This window comes from Photinus pyralis, unplaced genomic scaffold (assembly GCF_008802855.1).
Source record: "Photinus pyralis isolate 1611_PpyrPB1 unplaced genomic scaffold, Ppyr1.3 Ppyr1.4_LG2, whole genome shotgun sequence".
NCBI classification, from domain to species: Eukaryota; Metazoa; Arthropoda; class Insecta; order Coleoptera; family Lampyridae; genus Photinus; species Photinus pyralis.
The window spans coordinates 21310558-21337921 of record NW_022170403.1 but is presented as its reverse complement, the minus strand read 5'-3'; the positions used below and the strand labels follow the sequence as shown (position 1 = coordinate 21337921).

General features: G+C 36.7%; 1 protein-coding gene across 1 annotated transcript; it reads left to right on the top strand.

The window, feature by feature from the left end:
• The first annotated feature begins 101 nt into the window (after positions 1-101).
• On the top strand, positions 102-18779 carry LOC116162996 (protein TANC2). Its single transcript, XM_031476814.1, has 10 exons — positions 102-287; positions 13294-13457; positions 13518-13740; positions 13872-14000; positions 14301-14636; positions 14688-14927; positions 14983-17187; positions 17241-17592; positions 17640-17835; positions 17924-18779. Exons 1-10 carry the CDS (start codon positions 167-169, stop codon positions 18206-18208), a joined length of 4251 nt encoding a protein of 1416 aa, XP_031332674.1. The 5' UTR covers positions 102-166; the 3' UTR covers positions 18209-18779.
• Positions 18780-27364: the final 8585 nt, after the last annotated feature.

Here is a 27364-nt window from a genome sequence, read left to right as displayed (position 1 = left end):
CATTTTTGATCGCCCGTTATAAGAAGTTAATATTTGATTATATTGTACTCAATTTTACGTTTTGTTTGTACCCTGTGCTTCATATCATGTTTTGTTTGCAGATTTGGCCGCTATTAGAAGATTGCTAGATCTTGGTCAAAATGCAGAAAATTGTCCAAGTTGTAATATGCCATTTGACAAAGGCAAGAAGAGAAGACTAATCGATAATTGCGGACACGAACGCTGCTATTCCTGCATGTTTACAAATGAAGTGTGTCCGTTGTGTACAATTGAAGTGACAGATACCGGTGAGGCGATTATAATTAAACAATAAATTATTTCAAAATAAACACAACCATCCCATTCACATTTATCGTAAACAAAGATTTAAAGAAATTGTTGATGCGGCTAGCACTGAGAAAGATCGATTGTCACTAATCGAGTCGATATTTAATAATGGATTTATTTATTTCCTTTATTTATTTTAGCTTGTTCTCTTTTGACACTATACTGACACATATATGCAATGCAATTTAATACGTAGATTTATAGTACCTATTATATATCTTCTTGCTTCTGGCGTATTTCGGTAGCACTTTTTGCCGCAAATAAGTTGGTTATTGTGCACCAAGGCAATACATTTTGCAGTTTCCGCGACAAATGAATAAATAAATACTGAATTTTGGAGTAGGAATTTTCTTAATATTAGAAATTGTAGAAGGGCACACCCAAAGACTTAGAAGCATCTTTCTATCTGTTACAGTTCGGGATAAAAAAAATTAAATAAAACATCTAGTTGGGAGGTTCCATTTTTGACTCCCGTTTAACCACTACATTATTTTTTGTATTTTTAATTGTCTGTCTTCCAGCAGTGAAAACAATCGAATAAATATCATAGAAGTAATCAAATGAGCACGATAATCGATTATTTAATTATAGATTTTAGAACTTATTATCGCCCACTTTAGATACAGGACGAGTAGCTACATACCAGAATATTAATCAGTGGCGTTTAAGAAATAACTAAATAACAACATCTCATTTATTATGGAGAACGTTTCTTAATCTTGAATTTTTACCATCTGGTCCGGGCCCATTCCGTCCGGACAAGTATGATATCAAGTTTTGTGCGCACACTTATCCGGATGGAATCGGTCCGGAACGGATTTTTTCTTATGAATACTCTTCGGTCCTGGCCGATTCCGTCCGGGCAAAGTGTGCTTCAAGCTTTAAAACATTCTATTTTGATGAATTTTTAATGCTTCCGGATTGGAGGGAGTGCATCAAAGGTGGACAAGGGCTCCAAACGGATTAAAAATTGAAACCTGTAATCCGAATCAAAACACCGAGATACCGTGTTTGCGAAGGAACAGTCAGGAAACTCGACCAAGTGGTTCATGAGAGCGCACAATCGTGTCGGTAAGGGGGGAATTGGCAAAAAAAACTTACACGACTGCAGTAGCACCTCGTAATTCGCGGTTGTTCGATTTCGTTGTAATTGCAGGTAACGTCGTTAAACTGCCCTTCTTACGTTCATGTCCTATACTTTTTGATGTAGCAAAATAATTCGGTGTCAAATTTGCCATGGCTATCTTTTGGTTTTACCTAAACTTACCGAAACCTGAAAATGGAAAAACTGACCTTAGAGATTTTTACATAGAGTTCAGTGGCGTAGTTGCCCCTTGAAGTTGCTATGGTCTTTCACATACATAGTTTGTGTGTGAGGTCCAAGTTCGTGTGAAATCTTCAAATTTTTTTTATCCTCCCCGACTGTGATGGGGGGGAATTAAAGTTTTCAACTAAAGGAACTATTTTCTACCAACTACCGCTTTTTTCTCTTACCTTCTCGTGACCATATCTTTTTTTCCTATTAGATATCAAAAAATACTCCAAACCCAGGAATTGTGCATATTGTAGATAGACTTATTGCTTAATCTGCAATTTTGTCCATTGAATAATTGACACATTTCACTATAACTACGAACAGGTTCAATTTGCAACTGTTTACGACTGGCATCCTTCAAAATGTCAAATGTTGGACATTTTTTGTCACTACACTAAAAATAAATGTTTTTTTTCACTACTAGCGTCTGATGACATTTATTAACCTTTTTTCCACTTGTAAAGCAGGCTTTCTCGGTATTTGTTCAAAGTGGTTAATAATGTGGACATTATTAACCAGTAGTCAATAATGAGAACTGTCACGCTGTCACTTTTAGAAAACACAACCCGAAATTTCGCTCAATAAACGTTTGGACAAGTAAAGTAAAATGAAGAATTGCCACCATCCGCCATTTCCAGAGAAATTACATACCTAAAATTATCACATTTTGAAAAAATTCGAACGAAATTACTCTTTGAAAATATCTCAATGACAGTACTTCTACGTACCTGATTGACATGTTAAATTAATAAACAAAAAATTCTGTCCAACCGTTCCCTTCCTTATCAATATAATATGTTAATTTAGAGGATTTCAAGTGCTAGTAGTAAAAAAATAGTATATATACCACGGTAGAGAAGTCTATTATTGCCTTCGCACCTTACACCCCTCGGCGCAAGCGCCTCGAGATGTAATCTTGGTGCTCAGGCAATAATACTGTACTTCTCTACCTTGATATATAATGTACTATTTCCATGTCGTAAAGTATATGAAAAGGGACTACCCTATGCTAAAAATATGAGGGGAGGGGGCTATTTAAAAATTATGGATGACGTCATAGATCCGTCAAATATGGCTCAAACATTTTCCACCTAATGTTACAAAATGGCAATGTACTAATCGACGTGTTTTTGAATTTTTTGCGTTTTTTTTTGGAACGCACTGTTTATTATAGCGTAGTTGTTATAGAGCTCGTTACAATTATAGAGAATTGATGTGGATTTATTCAACAGCTTCGGAAACACCAACTTTACAACTTTGATTGTGACTGATTGTGTAAGTTTTGGCCACGTCATAGTATAGTACAAAATTAACCTATGTTTAGCGTACCTAGTGGATATCCGAGACTAAACTTGAGCACTCAAAAGTCGTAGAAAGCTCGCTAATTTTCCATTTAGAGATATGTGATCAATAGAACTGTGTTAATCATTATTTCAATCGTGCAGTTGCACGAGTTTTTCCCGAGAAACATCGTACCTATACTATCAATTAATAGCAGTAATAGAGAATTTCACACAAACTTTACCATTTTAACACACAATAAGCTGCAACCGTGATTTATAGGAACTAAATTTTTAGCTCTTTCTAAGTCACCGTCGTACCTGAAGTCGCACTTCAAAGACAAAGTAAAATCGGTTTAGAAGTGAATATTCAGCAGACAAACATACTACCCAAAAACCTGATATGAAGATGCTTGTAACGTTAAATAACATTTATGTCAATGCACAATTAGAGACCTTATTTGCAAAGGTACATGGAATTTTAATTTGTCATTGTCGAGGTCATTGTGCTGTCATACTCTCTACAGCAGATAGGTAAAGTAGGACGTAGTACTTAAACTTGCTAAAACAATTTCGGGTTTCCTAATAAATCAAAGTCTTTGTAACTACCATTTACGGTACTGTGTTTGAAAGAAAGTTCCGTCATTACTTAAGGAATGTACGCTACTGCCTACTCTACCGGCGGTAAAGTATCACATATTTCATATCTCGCCACTAGTGTTCAGTTTTTCTCTTAACCAGTTTTTGAATTCAAAAGGAACATTAGACATTAAAAGTATACAAAAGAAACTATTATTAAGGAAGAAGTAGGGCTAACAAAAGAGAACGGTTAAATTGGAACACCCGTAGAGTGTAATTAGCCGCCAGATTTCTACTCATCCTATTCAAAAGATGCTCACATTATTCACCATTCTTTAAAAAGAATGAGACAACAAATCTTATCTTCCAAATTTCACATGGTTGAAGACCAGGTACAGGTTATAAATTTCACAATAAATATATATTGTGTATTAATCTTAGCGCATGTCATGGCGCTAAAATCATAGTGTCTATAGCCATTTTATTGTACTCCAGTTGTAAAGTGTTTCGGTGAAAATTTCATAACCTATCTTTGTGAACTCTTCGCACGCCAAAACTAAAATATCATGAAAATACGTGAATATTTGCTTATGTCTAAATATTTTACATGAGTCTATTAAATTATAAAAATAGGGAAATTATGTAAATTAGTAGCTACGTTTTAAAAGTTTTTAGCATTCAATAATTGTTCTGGTTGTAGATCACTGTGGTTTTCTCGTTGTGACCATCGACATAATATAATAAATGGACGGCGCGTGTCAATGCTAAGCGGATGCTACATGCGAGAGAGAAGGGAAAACTAAGGGGGCAAGCTGTCTCTTACGCTCTTACTGTTACGCATCTGATTGGTTGGTCAACAGAAGCGATCGCGATCGCATTCAAATTAAATTGAAAAAATGAATCAGATGCGTAACCGTAAGAGACAGCTTGCCCTCGTAGTTTTCCCTTCTCTCTCACCTGCAGTATACGCGCTTATCATTGACATGCGCACAAAAACACAACGAAAACACTTGTAAGTTTTGAAAAATACTGATTTTAATTTGTAAAAACGCATTCGTATGGAGCCAGCTAAAAGGCCGAATATAGACAGGTCTGGCTTGGAATAATTTTTGCAATGTTATAGCCAAGCCATTCGTTTTTGTCTCGGTTTTTGTGATAACTGTCAAACAAAGGCAGACGAATTGCATAATTCGTTTTCGATAACCGCCGAAAACTTTTCACACACACACACACACTCGGTTCACATCGGGTTTGATTCCAAATCCGAATCATCGAATATTTCGTCGCCTAACACTGCCTGTGCACAACTGAGAAAAATTTCAATATCAAGTAAATCACTCATTGCGAACAATACAATTTAAAATAAAAGACCAGCAAATTGGATGTTTTATTCTTGGTCTTTTATTTTAAATAATGAAATTCAAAATAGAAGAGTTCAATGACAAAATACAATTTAAATTTAAAAGTGAATAGCTATTTATATAACAAGAGCGCGAAGTTCAATTTCGAGCATTGAGACTGAAGGTAGACAGAGTCAAATGCGCTAAATAACTTCGCGCTGGCGTTATATCATTGAGTAATTTATTATCCTTCACTCAACGGTTATATACAATATACTGCACCGATTGTTAATTAAATTTGCTGTTTAAGTTCAACCTTGTCATGTGTGCGAAATGCTCACTGTTGATGTTTTCGAGCACGTTGCTGGGTACCGCTCACTAGAGCGAACCGCACTGCAGCACAGCGGAGCGCATTTCCGTGCCTATACGCACATAGAGCGCGCTGCACCGAAGCGACGCGGCACACCACTCTGTCTCTGTTATACTAATCTTCATTTAACAATTGTGTCCTCTCATGAGGAAGTGTGTTTATAATTTCCGCTTTATGCGAAGAAACAGAAAAAGGTCGCTTCGTTGCGCTGCCGATCGCTGCTCTTCCGACAAGTGTGCGCACTCTCATTTAAAACTATGTTAAATAGTTATTTATGCATCAAGGGCATTAAGGCGATATTTATGCCGAGGGCATAAAAATCCGTTCCGCTGCGCTTCGCTCTAATGAACGGTGCCCTTTAACTATTAATTAGCCGTTTAAAAATCTAATACTTCGTGCTTCGAAATTCGTCAGAAAATGACAGGTTTTTTGACAATTGTAGAAAAATAATATTGTTTTTATACGTAGGATGTCAAATGTGACATTTCGCTAATCATATTCAAACAGCGAAGTATCGTTTCGTTGCTAGGGGCAGAGCAGCGAAAAACAGGCAGAGAAATTTTACTTCTCTGTCTCCTTTCCACTTCTCTGTCTCTTTTGATTTCTATATACCTGTTTTGACTAGCCGTACGTAAAACTTCCGACTTGTCAGCGAAAACTCACTTCTCGTCCTTGGTAAACAATATAGGTACTATTTTACTTGCCGAAAACGTAACCTAAGCGATGCTAAACCGAGTGCTAAACAAACCGTAAGTATACCAGGTGAATATTAAAACCGAACATAGGCGAAATACAGGGAAGAAATCGAAAACAAAATTAACACCGTCAACCATGAGGTTTCCAGTGAGAATATCAACGAGGTACTAGAAGACTTTACACGAATAATTCAAGAATCAGCTATCAAACATGTAAAGAAAACCTCTGCACTTGTACATCATACCCCTGTACCTTGGTGGAACGCAGAATGCGATGAAGCCGTAAAACGAAGCAAGCATCAGTTTAATTATTATAAACGTCACAAAACAAAAGAAAATCTCATTCTTTTTAAGAAGGCCAGAGCAAGAGCTAGATATATCATTAAGAAGAGTAAAAAAGAGTCTTGGCAAAAATTTACTTTAAAAATTAACCACCAAACTCCAATATCTACCGTTTGGAAAAAAATACGGAGAATACAAGGAAATAAAAGCTACGACGCCATACGCGCTCTCATACAAAATGACAAGTTAATATCAAACAAAACTGAAATAGCAGAATGCCTATCAGTCACATATCAAAAACGGTCTAGCAACGAAAATCTGTGCCCCTACGTCATTCAACACAAAACAACGACCGAAACAACAGAAATAATAGCAACAGAAGAGAACCAAACTACCATCAACGAAACAATAACACTTAACGAAGTAAATGATGCCCTAGAGAATACCAGAAATTCAGCAGCGGGACCAGACGATATACCTTCAATATTTCTAAAGAATCTACCAGAAAATGCCAAATTATTTCTAATGAACTTTTTCAACTCTCTGTTAGGTAAACAACTATTTCCGGGCAAATGGCGAGAAGCAATTATTATCCCGATCCTGAAGCCAGGAAAAGATAAATTAAACCCTGATTCATATAGACCAATATCGCTGACATGCACGTGCAAATTATTAGAAAAAATAATTACTCGACGTCTGACATGGACCCTCGAAAGCAGAAGTTTAATTGCACCTGAACAATACGGATTTCGAAGAAACAGATCTACAATCGACACGCTGGTTGACATTGAAGCGGAAATACATGAAGCATTCATAAACGATCAGAAATGCTTAGCAATTGGACTTGACATTGATAAAGCGTATGACATCGCCTGGAGACATTTAGCTCTCTCAAGTTTATCTAGATGGGACATCAGGGGAAACATCCTTATGTTTATCAAAAACTTTTTAAAATCAAGAACATTTCGTGTCAGAACGAACGGAACCTATTCAACAAGCAAGACCCAAGAAAATGGCTTTCCCCAAGGATCAGTTCTAAGCGCCACCCTGTTTCTAATTTCTATCAACAGTGTAGTGGACAATGTGAAATCCCCAATCAAAGTTAGACTTTATGCAGACGACCTAATTATATACATGAAAGGGAAAAATACACATACAATCCAAGAGTGTATGCAAAACTGCCTGAATAACCTCGAGGAATGGTCCAACAAAACCGGATTCCAGTTTTCCGCTATGAAAACGAAATGTATCTTATTCTCAAAGGGTAATTCAAACCAGCCAAATCCCACACTGACATACAAAAACCAAACCATACAATATACAGATCAAATAAAAATTCTGGGGGTAACATTTGATCAAAAACTTAACTGGAAACCCCACATTTCGAACTTAAAGGTAGCATGCAATAAGGCACTCAACATCATGAAATCTTTATCTAACACAAGCTGGGGAGCAGACAGTGATTCTCTTATGATGATCTATAAAGCGTTCATCCGATCAAGATTGGATTATGGAGCCCTTTCATACGATTCAGCAAAGACATATGTAACAAAAGCTCTAGAAGTAATTCAAAATAAAGCGTTACGGATGGCTCAAGGCGCTTACCATACCAGTCCAATAGAAAGTCTACATAGCATCGCCAACGAACCGCCACTTGCAATTAGGAGACAACAGCTTAGTCTAACGTACGCAGCAAAAACTGCAACTCTTCCATCAAAACCTTCATTCACCAATACATTTTCAAACAGATTCCAAAATTCATATGCTAGAAGACCATCACTAACAAGACCATTTTACCAACGCATTAACGAGTACTCAAACAACCTCCAAGTCAACTTCAAAAACATCCAAACGCTAGAATTTGAGAACTGCCCGCCATGGTCCCACCAGTATCCCCAAATCGATACTAGCCTTACAGAAATTCCGAAGATAGACACCAACAACATCATAATACGCCAACGCTTCACCGAAATAATTTCCAAATTAAGGGGATATAAAACAGTATTTACGGATGCATCAAAAACTAGTCACGGAGTAGGAGCCGCTCTGGTATCCGACCAGGATATCGAACGATACAAAATGCCCTCCATCAGCAGCATATACACGGCAGAATTATTCGCCATCCATAGCGCTGTAAAATATGTAAACAGACAATATCATCGAAAATTCGTTTTAATCTCAGACTCTCTTAGTGCAATAACGAGCTTACAAAAGTTATATCCAAGTCATCCAATTATTAAATCTATTAAAAATGAACTTAGAATATCAAGAGAATCCAACAAAGAAATCTGTTTTGTATGGGTTCCATCCCATATAGGAATAGAGGGAAATGAAAGAGCAGACATGGAAGCTAAAAACGCGATTGAACCCAATAACGACACAAATAATATAAGTGTAATCATACATAGTGACCTTAAATTCTTCATTAAACAACAAGTATTACGGGAGTGGCAAAATAAACACAGTGCGTCAATTTCAAAATTACGGGAAATTAAACCAAATGTAAACGTAATATTACCATCACCATCTACCCGGAAAGCCCAAGTTATAATCAATAGACTAAGAATAGGACATACAAAAATGACTCACGAATATTTGTTAAATAAAAGTGACAAACCCAAATGCGACGTATGTGATGTGGACCTCACAGTCAGTCACATCTTCACCTCATGTAACAAGTATACTATCCAGCGTTCCCAACACCACATTCAAGGATCCCTTCGAGAAATATTAGGAGAGAAGTGCAACTTCGGAAACGTTACAAACTATCTAAAATCTATCAATGTCATTCACCAATTATAGTCATTTCATTACAGAAGCATAATATCAGCGCAAATAACCCTACGCGGTTGATGCGCTAATAATAATAAAAAAAAAAATAACATGGGAAAAACGATTTTTGCAGGTCGTTGTTCCCCATGTTAAGAGGGTTTATAATGACACCAATCAAAAGAAGATTTTTTTTCTCATCTAATGATATACGAATTAGTTTATTTTCATATATAATACCATAAGTAGTCGAAGTATTGTCGAATATTTTTGAGCTGCTGTCACGAAAGCTAGTTACGCTGATTAATACCACGAGCGCTTGCGCGAGTGGTATTAAAAAGCGTAACTAGCATGAGTGGAGCAGCAGCTCAAAAATAATCTACAAATACTTAGACTACGAATGGTATTCGGAGGACTATTCAATGAATCAAAAGAAAAATTAAGCATAATTACCCACGCGAATGTATTTCCATGACAACAATAAACGTCAAAATAAATTACGGAAGTTGCTTTTCATTTTGCTATTGATTCTATTCGAACTTTTGTGCTCCAAGCTAATTCGGGATGAGTGATTAAATTAAAAGATGTGGTGATAAGTCGGTTGTCGAAATTGATTAACAAACTAAGAAGAATGTTCCGGTTAATACGACAAAATTTCGCTACATTTCACTGGTGGAAGTTTGACAAATGTCATTGAATAATCGCATTGAATTGTCACTTATAATTGCACAAGAGGTTTGTATTTTACTGAGTAAATTTGGGTTGTTTAGGTAATGAAAATCTGTTGCCAAGTAATTAGACGAGAAAAACTGTCAACTAATAAAAATGCGACACCGAAGGTGGAGCATTTTTAGGTTGACAGTTTTTCGAGTTCAATTGCTAAAAGGCAACAGATTTGAATTGCAACACACAAATTTACTCGGTTTAAATACAAACCACGAGTGTAATTCGGCAGGACAATTTCACGAACAAGAAATTCACCAAACTAATCAATTATTGACAGACGTCATACTAGTCATATGGGAAAGGATAATGCGATATTTGGTTCGAAAATGAATAAGTGAAAAAACCACTAGTGCATTTGTCGCTGGAAAAGTTGCAGGTAACTTTTGCCGCTGTCAAAGTGACAATTGCACTGCGGCTTATGCGATTTTTTATACATGAGTTGAATTGTCAGGAATATTTCTCATTATTTTATCAAAAATTCGGGAATATATCCAATTAGCAAAATCATGTTAAGCCATGGAAATTTCCTAAAGAATTCAAATAGGTTTTCACACAGACGGAATGGGACGTTCATTTAAATGCACGGAAAACAAATATCGCGTACTGAGAAAATATTTCCGCCTCGATTTCCGCTGTAAACGTTGTTTATTATAAATACTTTTTCCTCAGTGAACCGCATTTTACAAAAAAATATAAACTGATATTGATTTCGACGTTTGAATCTGCTTTTTGTCTTACCAGTCATGGTTTAACAAGATTTTGGTAAGTGGATTTATTGCCGAGTTTTTGATAAAATAGTGAGAAATACACCGGAAAATGAACTAATTCGTATATCATTAGACGAGGAAAAAATCTTCTTTCGATATATACTCTCTATCTCTAAGTTAACATGGGGAGCAACTATCTACAAAAAACCTTTTTCCCATGGTAATTCCCTATGTTCGGTTTGAGAATCACCCGGTACCTATTAGGCCAGTAAATGAACGTGGAATACGGCGATACTGTGTAATTTTCCGCGTCTCTACCGAATCGCATGAAAATTTGGATTTAGGTTCTGCTTACCATCCACTTCAAAGTTGAACTTGAGCCCAGGGTTGCTATTACTTGGGGGGTGAATGCCACCCCTTCTCGGGGGCGAAAAGAGATACGTTCAAAATAAGTCCGGAAATTGATAAATTGAGTAATTCTAAGCAACTTTTGTTCTATAGAGTTTTTTCACTAAGTCAATAGTATTAGAGTTATTTGCGAGTGAAAATGTTCATTTTTCAACAAAAAAACCACGTTTTCAGACGGTTTTTCGCAAACAACTCTAAAAGTAAGTATTGTATCGAAAAAAGTATTCTTAGCAAAAATATAGCTTATAAAAAAACAAACAAAATGGTCTATATATGTAGTCTGTAGACCCAGTAGAAACAAAGTTGTAGCTGATGAAAAGTAGGTTCTCATTCGTCAAATTCCAAATCGAGTATTTCAACGTGAAATAACCAAAAAATGAAGCACTTTTCGGAGAAAACTTATGAATACTTTATTAAAGTGTTTGAAAAAACCTTTCATGTTGTTTTTAAGAAAAGTTCCTAGCATCAAAACTAAGTGAGTTACGCTCAAAATAAAGTTGGTCCTTTTTTTTTTGAAAAAAAAATTGAGGAAATCACCCCCTATAATTAGCACCCTAATTGTAATTAAGCGTTACCGCTTTACAGTTTACTTTATTTATGTATGGTGGATATGATCTGTAAGTTTGACCGGAGCAAAGTGGTTAGTTTTGAAAAAAATGTAGTTTTGAAGTAAAAAAAAATTTTGAAATTTTGAAAAATTGCCTTTTTTTGCCAAATAATTATTAGTGTATTAGTTTAGTTTACACAGTAGGCAATTTTTAAAAATTTCAAAATTTTTTTTTTTACTTCAAAACTACATTTTTTTCAAAACTAACCACTTTACTCCGGTCAAACTTACAGATCATATCAACCATACATAAATAAAGTAAACTGTAAAGCGGTAACGCTTAATTACAATTAGGGTGCTAATTATAGGGGGTGATTTCCTCAATTTTTTTACCAAAAAAAAAGGACCAACTTTATTTTGAGCGCAACTCACTTAGTTTTGATGCTAGGAACTTTTCTTAAAAACAAAATGAAAGGTTTTTTCAAACACTTTAATAAAGTATTCATAAGTTTTCTCCGAAAAGTGCTTCATTTTTTGGTTATTTCACGTTGAAGTACTCGATTTGGAATTTGACGAATGAGAACCTACTTTTCATCAGCTACAACTTTGTTTCTACTGGGTCTACAGACTTCATATATAGACCATTTTGTTTGTTTTTTTATAAGCTATATTTTTGCTAAGAATACTTTTTTCGATACAATACTTACTTTTAGAGTTGTTTGCGAAAAACCGTCTGAAAACGTGGTTTTTTTGTTGAAAAATGAACATTTTCACTCGCAAATAACTCTAATACTATTGACTTAGTGAAAAAACTCTATAGAACAAAAGTTGCTTAGAATTACTCAATTTCCGGACTTATTTTGAACGTATCTTTTTTCCGCCCCGAGAAGGGGTGGCATTAACCCCCCAAGTAAAAGCAACCCTGGGCTCAAGTTCAACTTTGAAGTGGATGGTAAGTAGAACCTAAATCCAAATTTTGAAGCAAATCCGTCGAGGCGCGAAAAATTACACGGCAAAACGGTCATTTACTGGCCTATATGTGTAAACGACAAATTGCTTTTGTGAACCTTGATCCCGAATAGAAACCGAATGACACCGATTCGTGTCGAGTTACATGTTTCTATTAGGTACCGAACACACGCCGGTTTATGCTCGGGTTTACGCTTTTCGGAAGCCGACCGAAAACGAATGAACACGCACCGAATCGAATCGAACCGTATAAGTGTGAAACAACAAACAAGCCTTAATCAGCCAAATTTGTTAAGGTTTGGGAGGTAATCTGGTGCTCAACGTAATAATTACAAGTACTTGCGGAGGTTTATTGAACAGCTGTTAACCTTTAGGTAGAATTGATAACGAAACAGTTTCCTGTCGTAATATAGATGTTACTCGGATGTTACCGAGGGTGTTATTGTTAAAGTAGAGTTGCGATTGCTGCTTAATTAAATATATTAAAATTGTGATCAATTGGCATCAATTAATTTCGTCATGAATTATGTACACAGAAAGATTAAGACACCAATTTGGAAATTGTGTTACAAATATTACCTATCGGTCGCTAATTGATATCCCTATTAACACGGCACGTGGATTGCCCGTTTAATTAGCCTACCGCCATAAGTAAAAGATAAAATATGTTAAGGTCTTTAACCTCTAAAATTATTACATAATATGTATAATAGGCACGTCAATAATTGTCCACTTCATGTAGTTGTATTATTAAGAAATTACCCTCATCCGTGGATTGCGTAAGTATTCAGATGGTTTCTTTGTAAATTGACGGCATTTCAAATGTTATGTTGAATAAGAGTTTCCATTTAATAGATACTGTGCGAATCGATCATAATTATACACAAAACGATAATTAACTAATGTGTAAGATCGCATATACTTAGGTACACTGCATTTCCTTCATTACGTAGCAGATATAAAAATGGTTTATTTATAGTTGGCCCTTACCAGAAAGACATAATGGGTTGTCCAGGATTAAGAGGATCAGAAATCACGTTGTATGCAGACACTGTCTCTTGTGTGGAATTTGACCAAAATTCTGATCGAGTGCAACCAAGAACGAAAGTAAAGACGAATGGTCACTTCACAACGTACATGCAAGTTAGTAACTGTATACTTAATTTAATTAATCAAAAGTAACACAATCCCTTTTGAATTTAGAGTCGCAACGATTTAACATCCAGCGCCGAATTAGGACATCCTGAAAAATTACCCAAAGTGCGACCATCTAATCCTAGGAATCGCGTAGATAATGGTATAATGACTCAGAGTTGTCCTACTCCACCACAAGCACGCCGAAAATTTCTATTGAGTCCGAAAGCGCTGCGAAGTCCATTCGCTCAACGAGCAATCCGACAGAGTGGTGGAGATACGACTCTCTCAGGTAAAATAACCACAATTCAGCGTCAAATTTCTATTCTAGTAGGTAATTAGCAAATCACTTCACACTCAATGCCAGTAAATTTAGTTTCGATTTTAACTGATCATGGCAGTGACAATATCATATGTCCTTAGCTTCCATGAGCTCTTCTGCAACTTCTACTGAAAATCGTCATTGGCCAAGTGTAATATTAGGAAAAATTCGGTCCTTATGGTCCGCTGGCAGCTCGACGGCAAACATGGGACTCAATCAACTAGTTTCAGGCAGGATACTGTGTTTTTTCTGCTTGGTTTTTTGCATGAAAGGCACCGTTTATTTGTCTAGGTTTATCTGTCATTGATTATAAATATTGTTGCTTAATTTATAGTACCTATAAGCGTTCTAATTATTTTTTAACAGGAATACTTGTGCAGTGTGCTTTTCCATAGACGTACACTAGTGACGGATTTTTGCATGTAAAATTGCACTTACAACTGCAGCTCTTTGTTTTTATATGCACTTCATTAGCACTGCAGATTAATACAGATATACGTGACCGGTGGTTCATTTATAATACATTGCAGATGATGAAGGAGGAACAATAAAACCGATTGCTGTAAAAAAATCCACCGAAAATGACATGTACATGCGACTTGGTTTACTTTTGGGAGAAGAAGCGCGTCGACCCAGAAGGCCACCCACAAGAAATTCCCACGAATCTTGTACTTCCTTAGTAAGCTACGACAATGCTACAATGATTTCTTCTAACACTAGTCCAGTTTCGACATTAACTGGAAGTTCAGAAGACCAACATAGAACTAACCCAAATTCAGATAGTGTGGGTTCATTAATGTCAATGTCTATGTCCGGTCATAGTAATGGCAGTGCCAGTCCGATCAGTAGAAGGCATAGCGTAACAAGTAATATAACAACATACAAGCTAACTGTATTTACAACACTGGCATTTCTAGATTCCCAGTCTGGCAACCACTGTGATGACACAGGCTTATTTCCTCCAAGGAAAACCTGTATAAGGCGCTCAGCCCGAACGGGAAACATAAAGGGTCCTATTGATCCCAGGATACGCTTTGCCCAGTATCGAGCTCCTCAACTTACCTTGAAACCTCTGTTCTTCGAAGTTCCTCTACAGGAGCCAGATCCTTTGTTCTTGGGGCGGCACTGGCTTTTGAAAGAAGTTGAAGATATTGTTGGTAGGTTTGATTATTTACTACACAATAACGGTGGCTAATTTATTATTCATTCCAGGCTCTTCTAGTCCAGGTGTGCTATTAACAGGCAATCCAGGTACTGGGAAGACGGCCCTGATTCTTCAACTGGTAGAATACAGCTGTTTTGGTAGAAGAAAAGAACCTTCCTACCAAAAATCACAAACTCTTCAGTCACCTGATCGTCCGCTTAGCCCTCAAAGTATTTATTACCAAATTGATCTCGTTTCGGAAAGAATAAAGCAAATATCTTCAAAGGTGGTGGGATACCACTTTTGTCAAGCCGATAATAACAATACTTGCTTAGTACCTGATTTTATACATTCTCTAGCAGCACAATTATGCCAGTCCCCTCAGCTAAGTGCTTATAGGGATTACCTGTTGACTGAGCCGCACCTTCAAGGTGTGGTTTCCTTAAAAGAGTGCATAGCAAATCCAGATTTGGCACTTAATCGAGGAATCCTAGAACCCCTAGCTAGTTTAAAACGAATTGGAAAGATCGATGGTCAAAATCATGTTATTTTAATTGATGCTTTGTGTGATGCCGAATATCATAGACCCGACCACGGAGACACAATTACGTCCTTCTTGATTAAACACATACCCAGCTTTCCATCATGGTTGAAAGTTTTAGCAACTGTTCGAACACAACTGCAAGATATCACAAAGCAGTTACCGTTTACTCGAATAAGTTTAGATAAAGGAAACGACAATGTCCAAAAAGATTTGTTAGACTACATTAACTTCAGATTACAAAACAGTCCCAGTATTCAAACAAATATAACGTTAACAACTCCCGGAAAACTAGAAAGTGGAAATATTGCTCAACATAAATTTGCTCAGCATTTATTACATTTAAGTCAGGGATCATTTTTATTTGCAAAACTTACACTGGATTTATTAGAAAGAGGTCACTTAGTTGCTAAATCTTCCGGTTACAAAGTGCTTCCCGTAAATTTAGCACAAATTTATTCCTTGCATTTTAATTTAAGATTTCCTACATTACGATCCTTTGATAAAGTGACTCACATTTTGAGTGTCTGTTTAGCAGCACTCTATCCCCTTACACTTGTAGAAATTTATTACTCTGTCAATTCCTTATTAGTAGATAGGTTTTTGCCGTGGGAGGAATTTCTTCAAAGGTTTAAATTATTATCTGGCTTTCTTGTGAAGCGCTTAGACAACACATACATGTTTTTCCATCCGTCCTTTAGAGAGTGGCTGATAAGGCGTGATGACGCTGAGAGTACCAAGTTTTTGTGTGATTTACGATCTGGGCACTCTGGAATCGCCTTTCGACTTTCTCGAGTACAGGTCCCACTGGACCCAGAAAAGTCGTTAGAATTAGGACATCATATACTGAAGGCTCACGTCTATAGAAATATGTCATTTCAAGCGATCTCATCAAGAGAGCTTCAAGCCCATTGGGTTGCAGAAAGCTGTGAAAATGTGTCTGCGGCAATTTGTAACCTGCGAAATATATATAGTCCAAATGTTAAAGTTTCAAGATTGTTTTTATTGGCCGGTGCGTCGCCAAATTTTATCACAAATTATTTGGGAAATGCGCCAATTTTGTGTATATACGCTTGTGAGGGAATAGTTCCTATGGTGTCTCTACTGTTGGAGTTTGGAGCCGATGTGGAATTGAGCAATAGTCAAGGTTCCACTGCTTTATCGTTGGCTTCAGCAAAAGGCCATTGTGATGTCGTTAGGCAATTGATAGCAGCTGGTGCTAGTCCAGGACATACTGACACTGCAGGTCAATGTGCCTTAGTTCACGCTGCTAGAAATGGGTTTTTAAACGTAGTCGGCTACCTTTTGGCGTGTGATTGGATTGGAACGAACGCAGAACACGTAGAACTGTCAGAAGCAGCTCAACAGGCGTTGATAGCGGCGGCTGCGCAAGGTCACATAGATATACTTGAATATTTATTGGATATGGCAGAAGTGAATGTTGACGCTGTAGACAGTTTAACTGGTGAAACCGCTTTAACGATAGCAGCAACAAATGGATGTCACAATATTTGCACCGCATTAATCAATCGGGGGGCAAATATATCTGTTACCAATCGAAAAGAAATGACTCCACTCTTATTGTCTGTCAAAGAAGGACATTGGGCCATAGCTGAAAAGCTTATACAAAACCATGCATCAATAGAACAATGCGACTCCATTGGACGCACACCACTGATGTTGGCGGCTTCTGAATGTCATGTTGGTCTCATTGAATTGCTATTAGATAAAGGTATGAATGTAAAAACTTTAACGAAATCCTCATTCACTTCACATTTCTTTTAGGAGCAACATTAGAAAAACAAGATAAGGAAGGCTTAACAGCTATAGGTTGGTCGTGCTTGAGGGGTAAACTACAAGCAGTTCAAAGCTTACTAGACAGGAATGCCAATTTAAATCATTGTGATAAGACAGGTCGAACGCCTTTAGATTTGGCAGCTTTTCAGGGGAACCCCTCCATTGTGCAAACATTGCTAGAGCGTGGTGCATTGATAGAGCATGTCGACATTAATGGAATGCGACCACTCGATCGCGCCATAGGATGTCGAAATATTCAAGTTGTACAGTGTTTCCTGAAGAAAGGAGCAAAATTGGGCCCAGCAACATGGGCCATGGCAGCAGGCAAACCAGAAATAATGTATGACATTATTTACTAAGTGCTGTAAAAATTAATTCTTATTTTAGGCTTATACTTCTAAATAAACTATTAGAGGACGGCAATGTTTTATATCGCAAAAGTCGATTAAGAGAGGCAGCTCATAGATACCAGTATGCTTTAAAGAAGTTTCCAAATGATGATCAAATTGAAAGTAATACAGCTTTTTATCAATTACGAATAAATTTTTTACTTAATCAATCCAGATGTAAGCGAAAAATGAATGTAAGTCTTATTTCTGGTTCCTCTAATCTATGTACACAATTTTTCTTTAATTTTGCGGTGATCTACATTTCGGGCTTTTTATTTAAAGGAAATCGAGGAAGCGATGGAACTTGCCAATCAAGTGCTAAGGATGAAACCAGAATCCTATGAAGCCTATTATGCTCGATCCAAAGCAAAATTGGATTCAAAACTGTATGAATCTGCATTAGCTGACGTAAAGGAAGCTTTAAGGCTAACACCGACACAGAATTCTGAAGTTAAAAAGGTGTTATGCTATCTAAAAGATGAAATTAGTAGCAGAATAAGTACATCTGGACGAATGTCAAATTATTGTCGAGATTTTGCTGTATCAGTAGATACTCTTCATGAGTGATATGTATTACTTCAATTGTAGTATAAAAACTATCAATGCAAACTATGTGCCTTTTATAGACTGATTTGTTTTCAAAAGTAAACTATTTTGTGAATATAGGTAGTTGTATATATATGATAAACATAATTTATTTCGATGTTTCTTTTTTAAATTTATTTTTACATTCCCTTGGATTTATTATCCAACTCCACTATTTTGTTCGTAATTTAGTTACTTTAGTTACATACTACACTGATACAGATTATTTTTATTATAGCGCAAAAAACAGATTTAAAGTTGCACGAATAAAATGTAATAGATTGGCTTATAACTTCATAAACGTCCCAGGGTTAAATTTTTGTGCAATTTTATTATTTTTGGTTATAAAACTATTTCCAATTATGATTAATGCAAGTGTATCACAATTTATATTGTTTTCATGTGAATGAGTGTTTGCCAAAATTTAATAAGATTGAAGTATTAAGTATATTCAAATTATTTATCATTCTAAATTATTCCGTTTTGCTTACAGTATTGTTATTATTTATTTGTTTTTAACAGTGTAACTGTTATATATTGTGTGTATTTATTAAATGGAAATTTTGTACCCAAAATTTATTATTGGTGCTACTTGCTGATATCAGTTTTAAACTTATTATTAAAATGTTGATGAAATAGTCTTGTTTTATTTGTGACAACTGATGAAACCGTATTTTGGGTGTTGAGCAGACGACTAGGAGAAAGCCAGTATAATCCTATTTTGAAATAAACCGGCCCAGTCCAAAGTACACCAGATTGAGTGATGCTACCTCAACTCCAGATCTTCAGACAATTTCAGTTTTAAACAGCCTCTAAAAACAACAGGGGACGCGTTCCACAAATCCAGCTACAATGTGTTCCAGTTGGGCACCTCCGAAAACTCCTATAAACACTGTAGTCAACTAAGTAAGTTTGCAGGTAATCGGGCGCATACACTGCAAACTCACTTCCTATGATTTTTGACACCCCTGTACCCTGTACCTTTTCCGAAAAAACACGTTAAATATTGCTAGTATTTTAACAAGAAGCATGAGTGCTGGTGGCAACAAAAATCCCAGTTGAAGACGAGAATCTTTGCACCTGCACGAATGCTTACATAAAATTGTGTATACAGGGTGGCAATTTGAAAACTTACCACTCCCCATGTCTTAGTAAATAAATGAGATATTTAAAAAAATCAAAATCCGTTTCGGTAATTCGGAGGGGGAATCACAATGACATAGTTGGCGACGCACCCCCTGCGCCCCCAGCCACCCCAACTTTTAAATCTTAAATAGTGACCCCCCATGTGTGATACGTTGTTGGAAAGCTCTGAAAAAATGCTTTCCAACCATACCAAATAGCATTCCATTTAGGTTAGTAATTATCATGCAAATCAAAAAATAAACTAATATGATACATTTTTAAAAGTTGGCTTTTATTTCAATAAGTGTTCAAAATGGTTTCCGTTATTGGTAAGACAGTAGTATAATCTATTCTCAAACTCCCGTCGAACCTTTTCAAATGTTGGTTTTGCAATATTTCTACATTCTTGAACCGCGGGTGATTCAAAACTCCAGAGCACTTCTATTTGCAGACGACCTGAAACTTTTTAATAAAGTGAAATCTTCAAACGATTGTTTAAATATTCAAGCAGACATAAATGCAGTGATAAATTGGTGCAATAAAAACAAACTGAAGCTAAACATAGAAAAGTGCAAAGTATCGTACACAAGATCCAACAATCCCACGATTTTTAAATACGAAATAAATGGGCAGGATATCCAAAGAGTCACCTCGGTTAGAGATTTGGGCGTTTTATTCAATAGCAACTTAAATTTTCATCGGCACAACTAAAATTTTTAAATAGTGTGCACGGTATTAAAATCTCAAGTTTACAAATCCGACGCGAAGTGATCTGTGCTACCTTTGTGTACAAGATACTGAATAATCACCTAAATGCCCCAGAATTGCTTCAGGAAATTAAACACATGCCACATGTTAAATTAAGGAAAAACGATATCATCTTTTTAGTGACCACTCCGTCATCGCCACTATCGAGGAGCCTGTTGGCTTTAAATAAGAAGTGCCGTGAGAGAGACATCGATGTATTTCACGGCTCTTTGAATGAATTAATTAGTCATATAACATCGTAATTACTGTGTAGTTTTAGTTTTAAGTACAGCACCCCAGTGCCATGTAATTGGAATAATTGTATTCTGTATGGTATCTGGCTAAACAAATAAATAAATAAATAGCTCTTCATTCTAAAAATAACTGTGCTTTGCCATTTCGCGCGTCTTCTTACCCCGCCAGGTAGTTTGTACTATTCTCATAAAAACATAGCCACTGGAGGACGCAGTCGACTTATGTGGCGGGACGAATTATGAGAGTCTAAAATTTATACAGCGCTGTCTATCTAGTGTAGTATGATCTTTGATATCAGGCGCATTTGAAATTATTACTGGTCTTGTGTCTTAACAAAAGTGTTTTAAAGTTGTCACAGTTAAAATCTAGCAGAGGCTTGACAGACAGTGGCTAGCTGGGGGGGGGGGGGGGGCGGAGAGCCGGGCGCCACTTTAGTAGAGGCGGCAGCGTCATACTTGCCAATAATATCCCGGCGCGCTTTTGAAAATAGCTAAAAGTAGGAAACGATAAAAAAATCTTGTGAAAATACATTTACCTAAATTTTGATTTCGTACGCAACGACGATGACCATAGAGACGGACTTGAAAATGCTTTATCTGACAAAAACTGAGGCGAGTATACATGATGAAAAGACTTCTGGTATACATACAAAAGTTTAAATTTCTATTCTCAATCTTCAATATACTCCAATCTTTTGAACAATGTCTATCTGTTAAATTAAATTTGCCGCTTTCATTATTTCCCCCACCGATCTTGTACTTATATGACTATGATGCGCACCATGCGCTCGCTCTCTTTTTCGCTGCTGTATGTCAACCCACAATGTACTAATAAAGTAGTACTGCTCTTTTTGTTATTACGCTGCCTTTATTCACAACCCCAAACTTAACACTATCAAGCAATTCAAATATCATTATCGTCTCGTCTTTGAAATTCTTGTGTTTTTAGGTTCGACTCATGGTATACATCAGGGTTCGACTTCAGCAGCAATGTTGAGTATATCCTTTTTGCAGCATTACAAAAAAATTAAAAAAAATCCCTCGATCTAAAAGTAAGTACTCAAATCCAGAATAGAATAAGAATTTGATCTTTTTTTTAAAATAAACGATAGAGAACTCAAAATGTTCATCAGCTCCTAAAATATTGGGCGGCAAACCTTGATCACACCCCGGGCGCCAACCAGCTACGCTACGCCACTGTTGACAGATGGTAAAGATGTTCTTTATGCTTCGTGACGAAAGCGCACTTTCAATCTTTGGTGATTTGTATGTTAACAAATATGTGTTTTATAATTACCTCATTGGAGTTATCATTGGTTGCATAGTCACACTGGATACATTTTAAATTCTTGGTAGTTTCGTGTGTTAAAACGCTATTGTGTTGTGGATATGCAGTCTTCTACTTAGAGTGCAAAGTATATGTCTGTTAGATACCAATGATACTGTAATGTACTTAACCCCCAGGTTCTACGCTAACTTCACACTACAAGAACACGAAAATAAAGTCAACCCGGCAACGTTTAAAAATGGCCACCCGAAGGATGATTCCCTCCAAAACTATAAAACAAGATCCCGCTTACATTTGAAAAGTGGCAGTGATAAAACATCTAAGGCAGGGCCCCCTTACGCTAGTTGTAGACAACGCTTTCACCTGAAGGACAGTAGGGAAGGAACGTTAAATAAAACACTGAAATTGTGAAAAGTTTGTTTAATAATGATCGTAATTATTATGATTGTGAAAACCCGGAAATTTAGTTGATGTACGTTAATGTAAGCAAAGCCAGAAGGGTATCGTACTCTCGCAAAAGTCACTGCCAAGGGTAAAAAGAGTACGACGAAGAAAAACCTTGCAGTTTGATTAAAACAGTCCAAAAGTTAATTAACAAAATATTTTGTAAAAGTTTAAGCAGTAGTTAACAAAGATAGTAAATGCATATACACAATGTTGGTTACACTCAAGGTTAAAAGCAAGTTTTTGGGGACAATGGGTCAGGTAGTAGCAGGTACCAAGATTCTGAGAAAGGGTGAAATACACAGGATGTGACTCATCTTTGGTGCAATAAAGTCCTTTTGTTGAAAGCAAGATGGAAAATTACATGGCCTTGTAGGCAAATTTGACTAAAAACAAGATATGTGGAAATTATTGAATCGCCACTCATTTATCGCACATAGATTCTAAACTGAAGAGCTTTGATTAGCGTAATCCCGCTCCTGCAAGATGGGTAACCCGGCCCTGGTTTCGGGATTTCGAGCCTACAGTTGGATGTCGAAGACCATCACGGAATTAGGTGTCTTACTACAATTTTGACTACAGATTTTTTCCACCCCCGTGACTGCTTCATTCAGTCAGTACATACATAAAACAAATCGGTAATTTCCACATATTAAAATAAAATGATCAAAACTTATATGAAACTTCAGGGACAAGACCAAGTAATCAACATCAATAAACATAAATTAAGCAAACATTACACCAAAAATGTAAACAATTACAAACAATAGCATAACGGTATCACACATATGATTCTGCATTGCGGTTAAACCAAGTAAATTTCAAAAACAGAGATTCAAACACAACAAATATAAAATGCGGCATACAAAACACAAATACGATATAAAGAAATGCAAATATTACTATCTGCATTAAATAACACAAAATAACAACAAACATTTATGGAGCGAAACGTTCACGACCGCCATTCAAGACAAGATGCCAAACGTAACTCCCGTTCGTGCTTTCTAGGTGGCGCAGGCATTGAACTATATACTCTGTAACTGGAACGGCATCGAGCGCCAAAATCGCGTGCCGCAATGATTTTAGGCAACCAGCATAACGTAGGTATTCTCATCCTTGTCTGGCACGTTGTTTTATATTGCATATGCAGGACCGATCACACGTATTTGGTTAAAAATACAGATAAGTACATAAACTGGGAGGTTGGGGCCTTAGAAAGATAAAGATAAATGCTTGCCGATGCTTTTATAAGAGGCAATATCGATTTGTTAATGGAATATCTTAAAATATTTACTTAATAATGTGGTAAACTGCGCCATTTCTCACTCACACACTCACATACTTGATTCTTGAAGTTACAAGTGGAATGTCAATTAATGTCATTCATGGTGGCTCGACGCATTCCATTTACTTATTAACGTAAAATAAAGTTATAAACATTGGTTGTGTTCGTTTGTAACGTACCCTTTACATAATATATTAGCAAGGAGGTACCTAATATATTACAATTGGCGTCGAGATACAAGTAAATCTAAAAAAGCACTTTTTTTCAGAATAAAATGAGTTTAAAGAATCATGGTTACTTTAAGAGCAAAAATTCAATTTACTCGTAGTGGTCACCGCAGCGCAGCCCGATGGAGCCTTTGTTTTCGGAACTATACCTTGACACATCCAACGTAACTATAAAAAAAAACACAAGTTGTAGTGTTGGTGGTGCCATCGACAGTATAGAAGAATTGAGGACAAATACCCATTGGAACATCCACAGTTAGCGGCTTGAGTAGTGCATAAGTGCAAATTTCGTTGATGAGCAGCGAAAGGTTTCTGGCGCATCTAACCACGGTAATTGGACCACAGGGTTAATTGCGCTACTTATGTAACCCAGTTTTCTTCCAAGATTTGGTCAGAATTACACCTTCTACAAAAGGTCTCCCATATTTTCCGGAACTCACCTTTATAACATGACCCCAAACAAACTCAAGACCTGCAAATCCTGCAAACCAGAATATTTCGTAGGGAAATAAAAAAGTTTTTCAAATGTAACTGCTTCTACACCATTAAAGCATATGTGGATGGATATGGATGTAGAAAATGCAAACCGTGATATTTTCTACTCTAACTTTTGTGATATACCTGTGTGATATGTGTACCTATGCTTTTATATTTTATCTTTACACTTTGACGCCTCCTAATGTACGTTCATTGTAGGCCGAAGGAATCGGTAATAAATAAAAAAATCAATCCTTAAAGGTATTTTTCGCCCCATTAGTGAGCAGTATCAATAATAATGTTGAGTAAAAAATTAAATAATAAAGCATATTCAAATTAGTAAGTCAAAAGGGCTTTATATGTTTTGGTGGCTTTAACGCTTTTCTTCATATGATGCTCTCTAGCGAGTGGAATCATTGAATTAATATTAAACAGTGGGAAAGAAGAATTATCATTCATAAGGACAGTATAAATGAGTGTGAGGTACATTAGTAAAGAAATCTGAGCGGTGCAAATGCCGTCATGCGCAAAAATATTAAATGCGCGCGTCGAGGTTGAAAAATGTTATCAAAACGTACCCATGAAATTGAATATTTGAATTTTTATTATAAAAATGATTGCACGTATATGCAACATAATTCATGACAATTCTTGCAAATCTCTTAATAACTTATTTTAGACAAAAATAAGCAAAATGTAAGACGTAGTATAAACCATCCCATAAGCCCACATGAGTGGAACAAGGTAAGGGATACCTACCTCTACCCATCTCTCTCTCACAAAAATTCGCCACGGCCCCTGGCAACGGCTTATTACGGGCGATGCCGTTCCAGTTACAGAGTATATAGTTCAATGGGCGCAGGCAACTTTTTTCCCACCTAGAAATTGCATGGTTGCCAACTCCCCAAATGTATGTATCGTCGTAAGTTGTATATACAGGGTGGAACCTCTCAATACCATGGCACATAATATGCTCCTTATTGAAAGTAAATGGAAGGCTATATCTATAAGTATATGATTTAAGTTTGAAACGTATGAATTGATCACGTGATATTGGGAAAGTTATTAAAAAAATTAGTTTCCTTCAAATTTGATTACAACCGCGCCATCTGGGTTATGTAAGGCGTATTTATTTTCTCGCCTAGCAGGTAAAATGAAATTTTCTCGCTTCATGCCTCCAATTGTCTTCTTTATGGCCAATTGCACCGTCAAAATTAATGGCCGTATGCACCGACAAATTTAAGCGAGGCTTAGTTTAAGCGTAGCTTATAATCCATGATGGCAACGATTATTGGGACAATGGTTGCCGTGGATTTTAAGCAACGCCATCAGGCAACGCTTAAACCAAGCCTCGCTTAAATAACTTGAATGGCATGGCAACGATTTTAAGTTCGACTTATCTTTAAAAGGCTTTTGTTGATGAAACTGGGGCATTAATCTCTTAATACAGGCGATAATATGTCAGTTTCTCCTTGTGTAGGATGAAACAGGCTTTTTTTGTCCTTAAGGTGCGGTGTCGGGGCTGTTAGGTGTGACTGTACAAAAAACACCCACCACTGAAAATACTTCGCCGAAAAGTACCTAACTGCGCAAGAGCAGTTTAGCGAATGCCCAAAGGGAAGTTTATTGGACACGAATTCTGCCGACGGACTGTATCTCGGATACAGTTTCTCACACACGCACCCCACCGTGTAAAAGAGCTCTTAAATCGCAAATGCAAGCAGCCCGAGGTATGTATATTATTCGCCGATGCGCCGATTTGATGCGTGTGATTCGGGTATGGTGCACAAATCAACGCATATAGGTAGTGTATATGGTGCGGTGCGCCAATGCGATGCGTGATTCGCCGATTACGAGAGAAGTCGGTCGATTATCAAAGGAAACTGTACTAATTGGCGCATCGACGCGTCAACGTTGTTTAAAACGTGATTTGTTGCATTCACACTAGACTCCGTTCGTACATCGCACTCGAATCAAATCGTTGCATCGATTATGCGTAATGTATAGAGCACATGCACCACGACACTGCATCGACCAAACTAAATCGACGAATCGCATCAATTCACCAATGTACCTCGGGCTTAAGTGTTTAATATGTTTTTAAACTATTTGACCAACAGCAAAACTTATTCAATATCACCTGCAGACTTCACGTTAAATAGTGCTGCATAATTGGTCTCTTGGGTTTGTGATTAGGTCAGTTGACCTGATGCAAACACAATTGTCATCGTTTTCCGTGGTTGTCCTGAGATTCAACTGGCTCACTCATACGGGGCAGTTTGAATTTATCGGAAGAATCCTTTTACCATACGGCACCAAAACATTTTTTTTTCAAACAAACCAGACTCCGTGGATCGTGATACAGGCCTGTGAAGGGGTACCTGAAATAAATAACACGGAAGCGTCCCTATTGTATTCCCAGTCTTCCATAGTGTACCTACTCACTGTCGAAACTAATTATTAAATTACACCTAATTAACATGATTATTAAATTGCTACACACAAAAAAAACCAATTGTTTTGTGCAAATGACTGTGGGCACATTTCGAATAGCACTACAAAACTTATCTATACAGTGAGTTTTTTTTAAATGCGAACATAGGAGTTTGAATGCAATGTAATTTCCCTATGTTCGATTAAAAAAAAAACACATCAATCTATGAGGTGTGCGCGGTTCACATTCCCAAATCGCGCAACTTGTGTGACTATGAACAGCAACTATAGTCTTTATGATGAAGAGCACACGGTAAGATTTGTTTAAAGAAGCCATGTGAGGCCATAGCAACTTTAAGATACATTTTTCTTAAACTTACGATAACTTGACCTCACATGCCACGCACTGACACGACAACTGATTGTGAACCAACCTTCAATTATTTGTAGGTCATGTGCACCTGGTATTCCACTAATTTGATCTATTCAATACATAAGTGAAGAAAATAAGAAAATAAATAACGAAAACAATTACAATAAATGTTCGAAGTGTCCTCCTTGACATTCTAAGTAATAACCTAACCAACTTCGTAATTAAATTGGACGGCGGTATTTTTAAAAATGTGACAGCTGTCAATTGTATCTACTACTCATTTGAACTCCTCAATAGATTGATGTGTTTTTTTTAAAATCGAACATAGGGAAGTTACATTGCATACAAACTCCTATGTTCGCATTTAAAAAAAATTCACTGTATGTATACCTACCTACTGGCATCTATCTATTACGATTCAAATTGAAATAAAAACTTGGGAAGCGCTGTGGATAATAACAATAATTTAAAGAGGCAATTAA

Excerpts from the sequence above, each read along its gene's own strand:
- LOC116162996 (XM_031476814.1), top strand. The coding sequence starts at position 167 with ATGCCATTTGACAAAGGCAAGAAGAGAAGACTAATCGATAATTGCGGA. Across the intron at positions 14,001-14,300 it reads ACTCAATCAACTAGTTTCAG|ATGATGAAGGAGGAACAATA; the intron begins GCAGGATACTGT and ends AATACATTGCAG. Across the intron at positions 17,593-17,639 it reads GCAGGCAAACCAGAAATAAT|GCTTATACTTCTAAATAAAC; the intron begins GTATGACATTAT and ends TTCTTATTTTAG.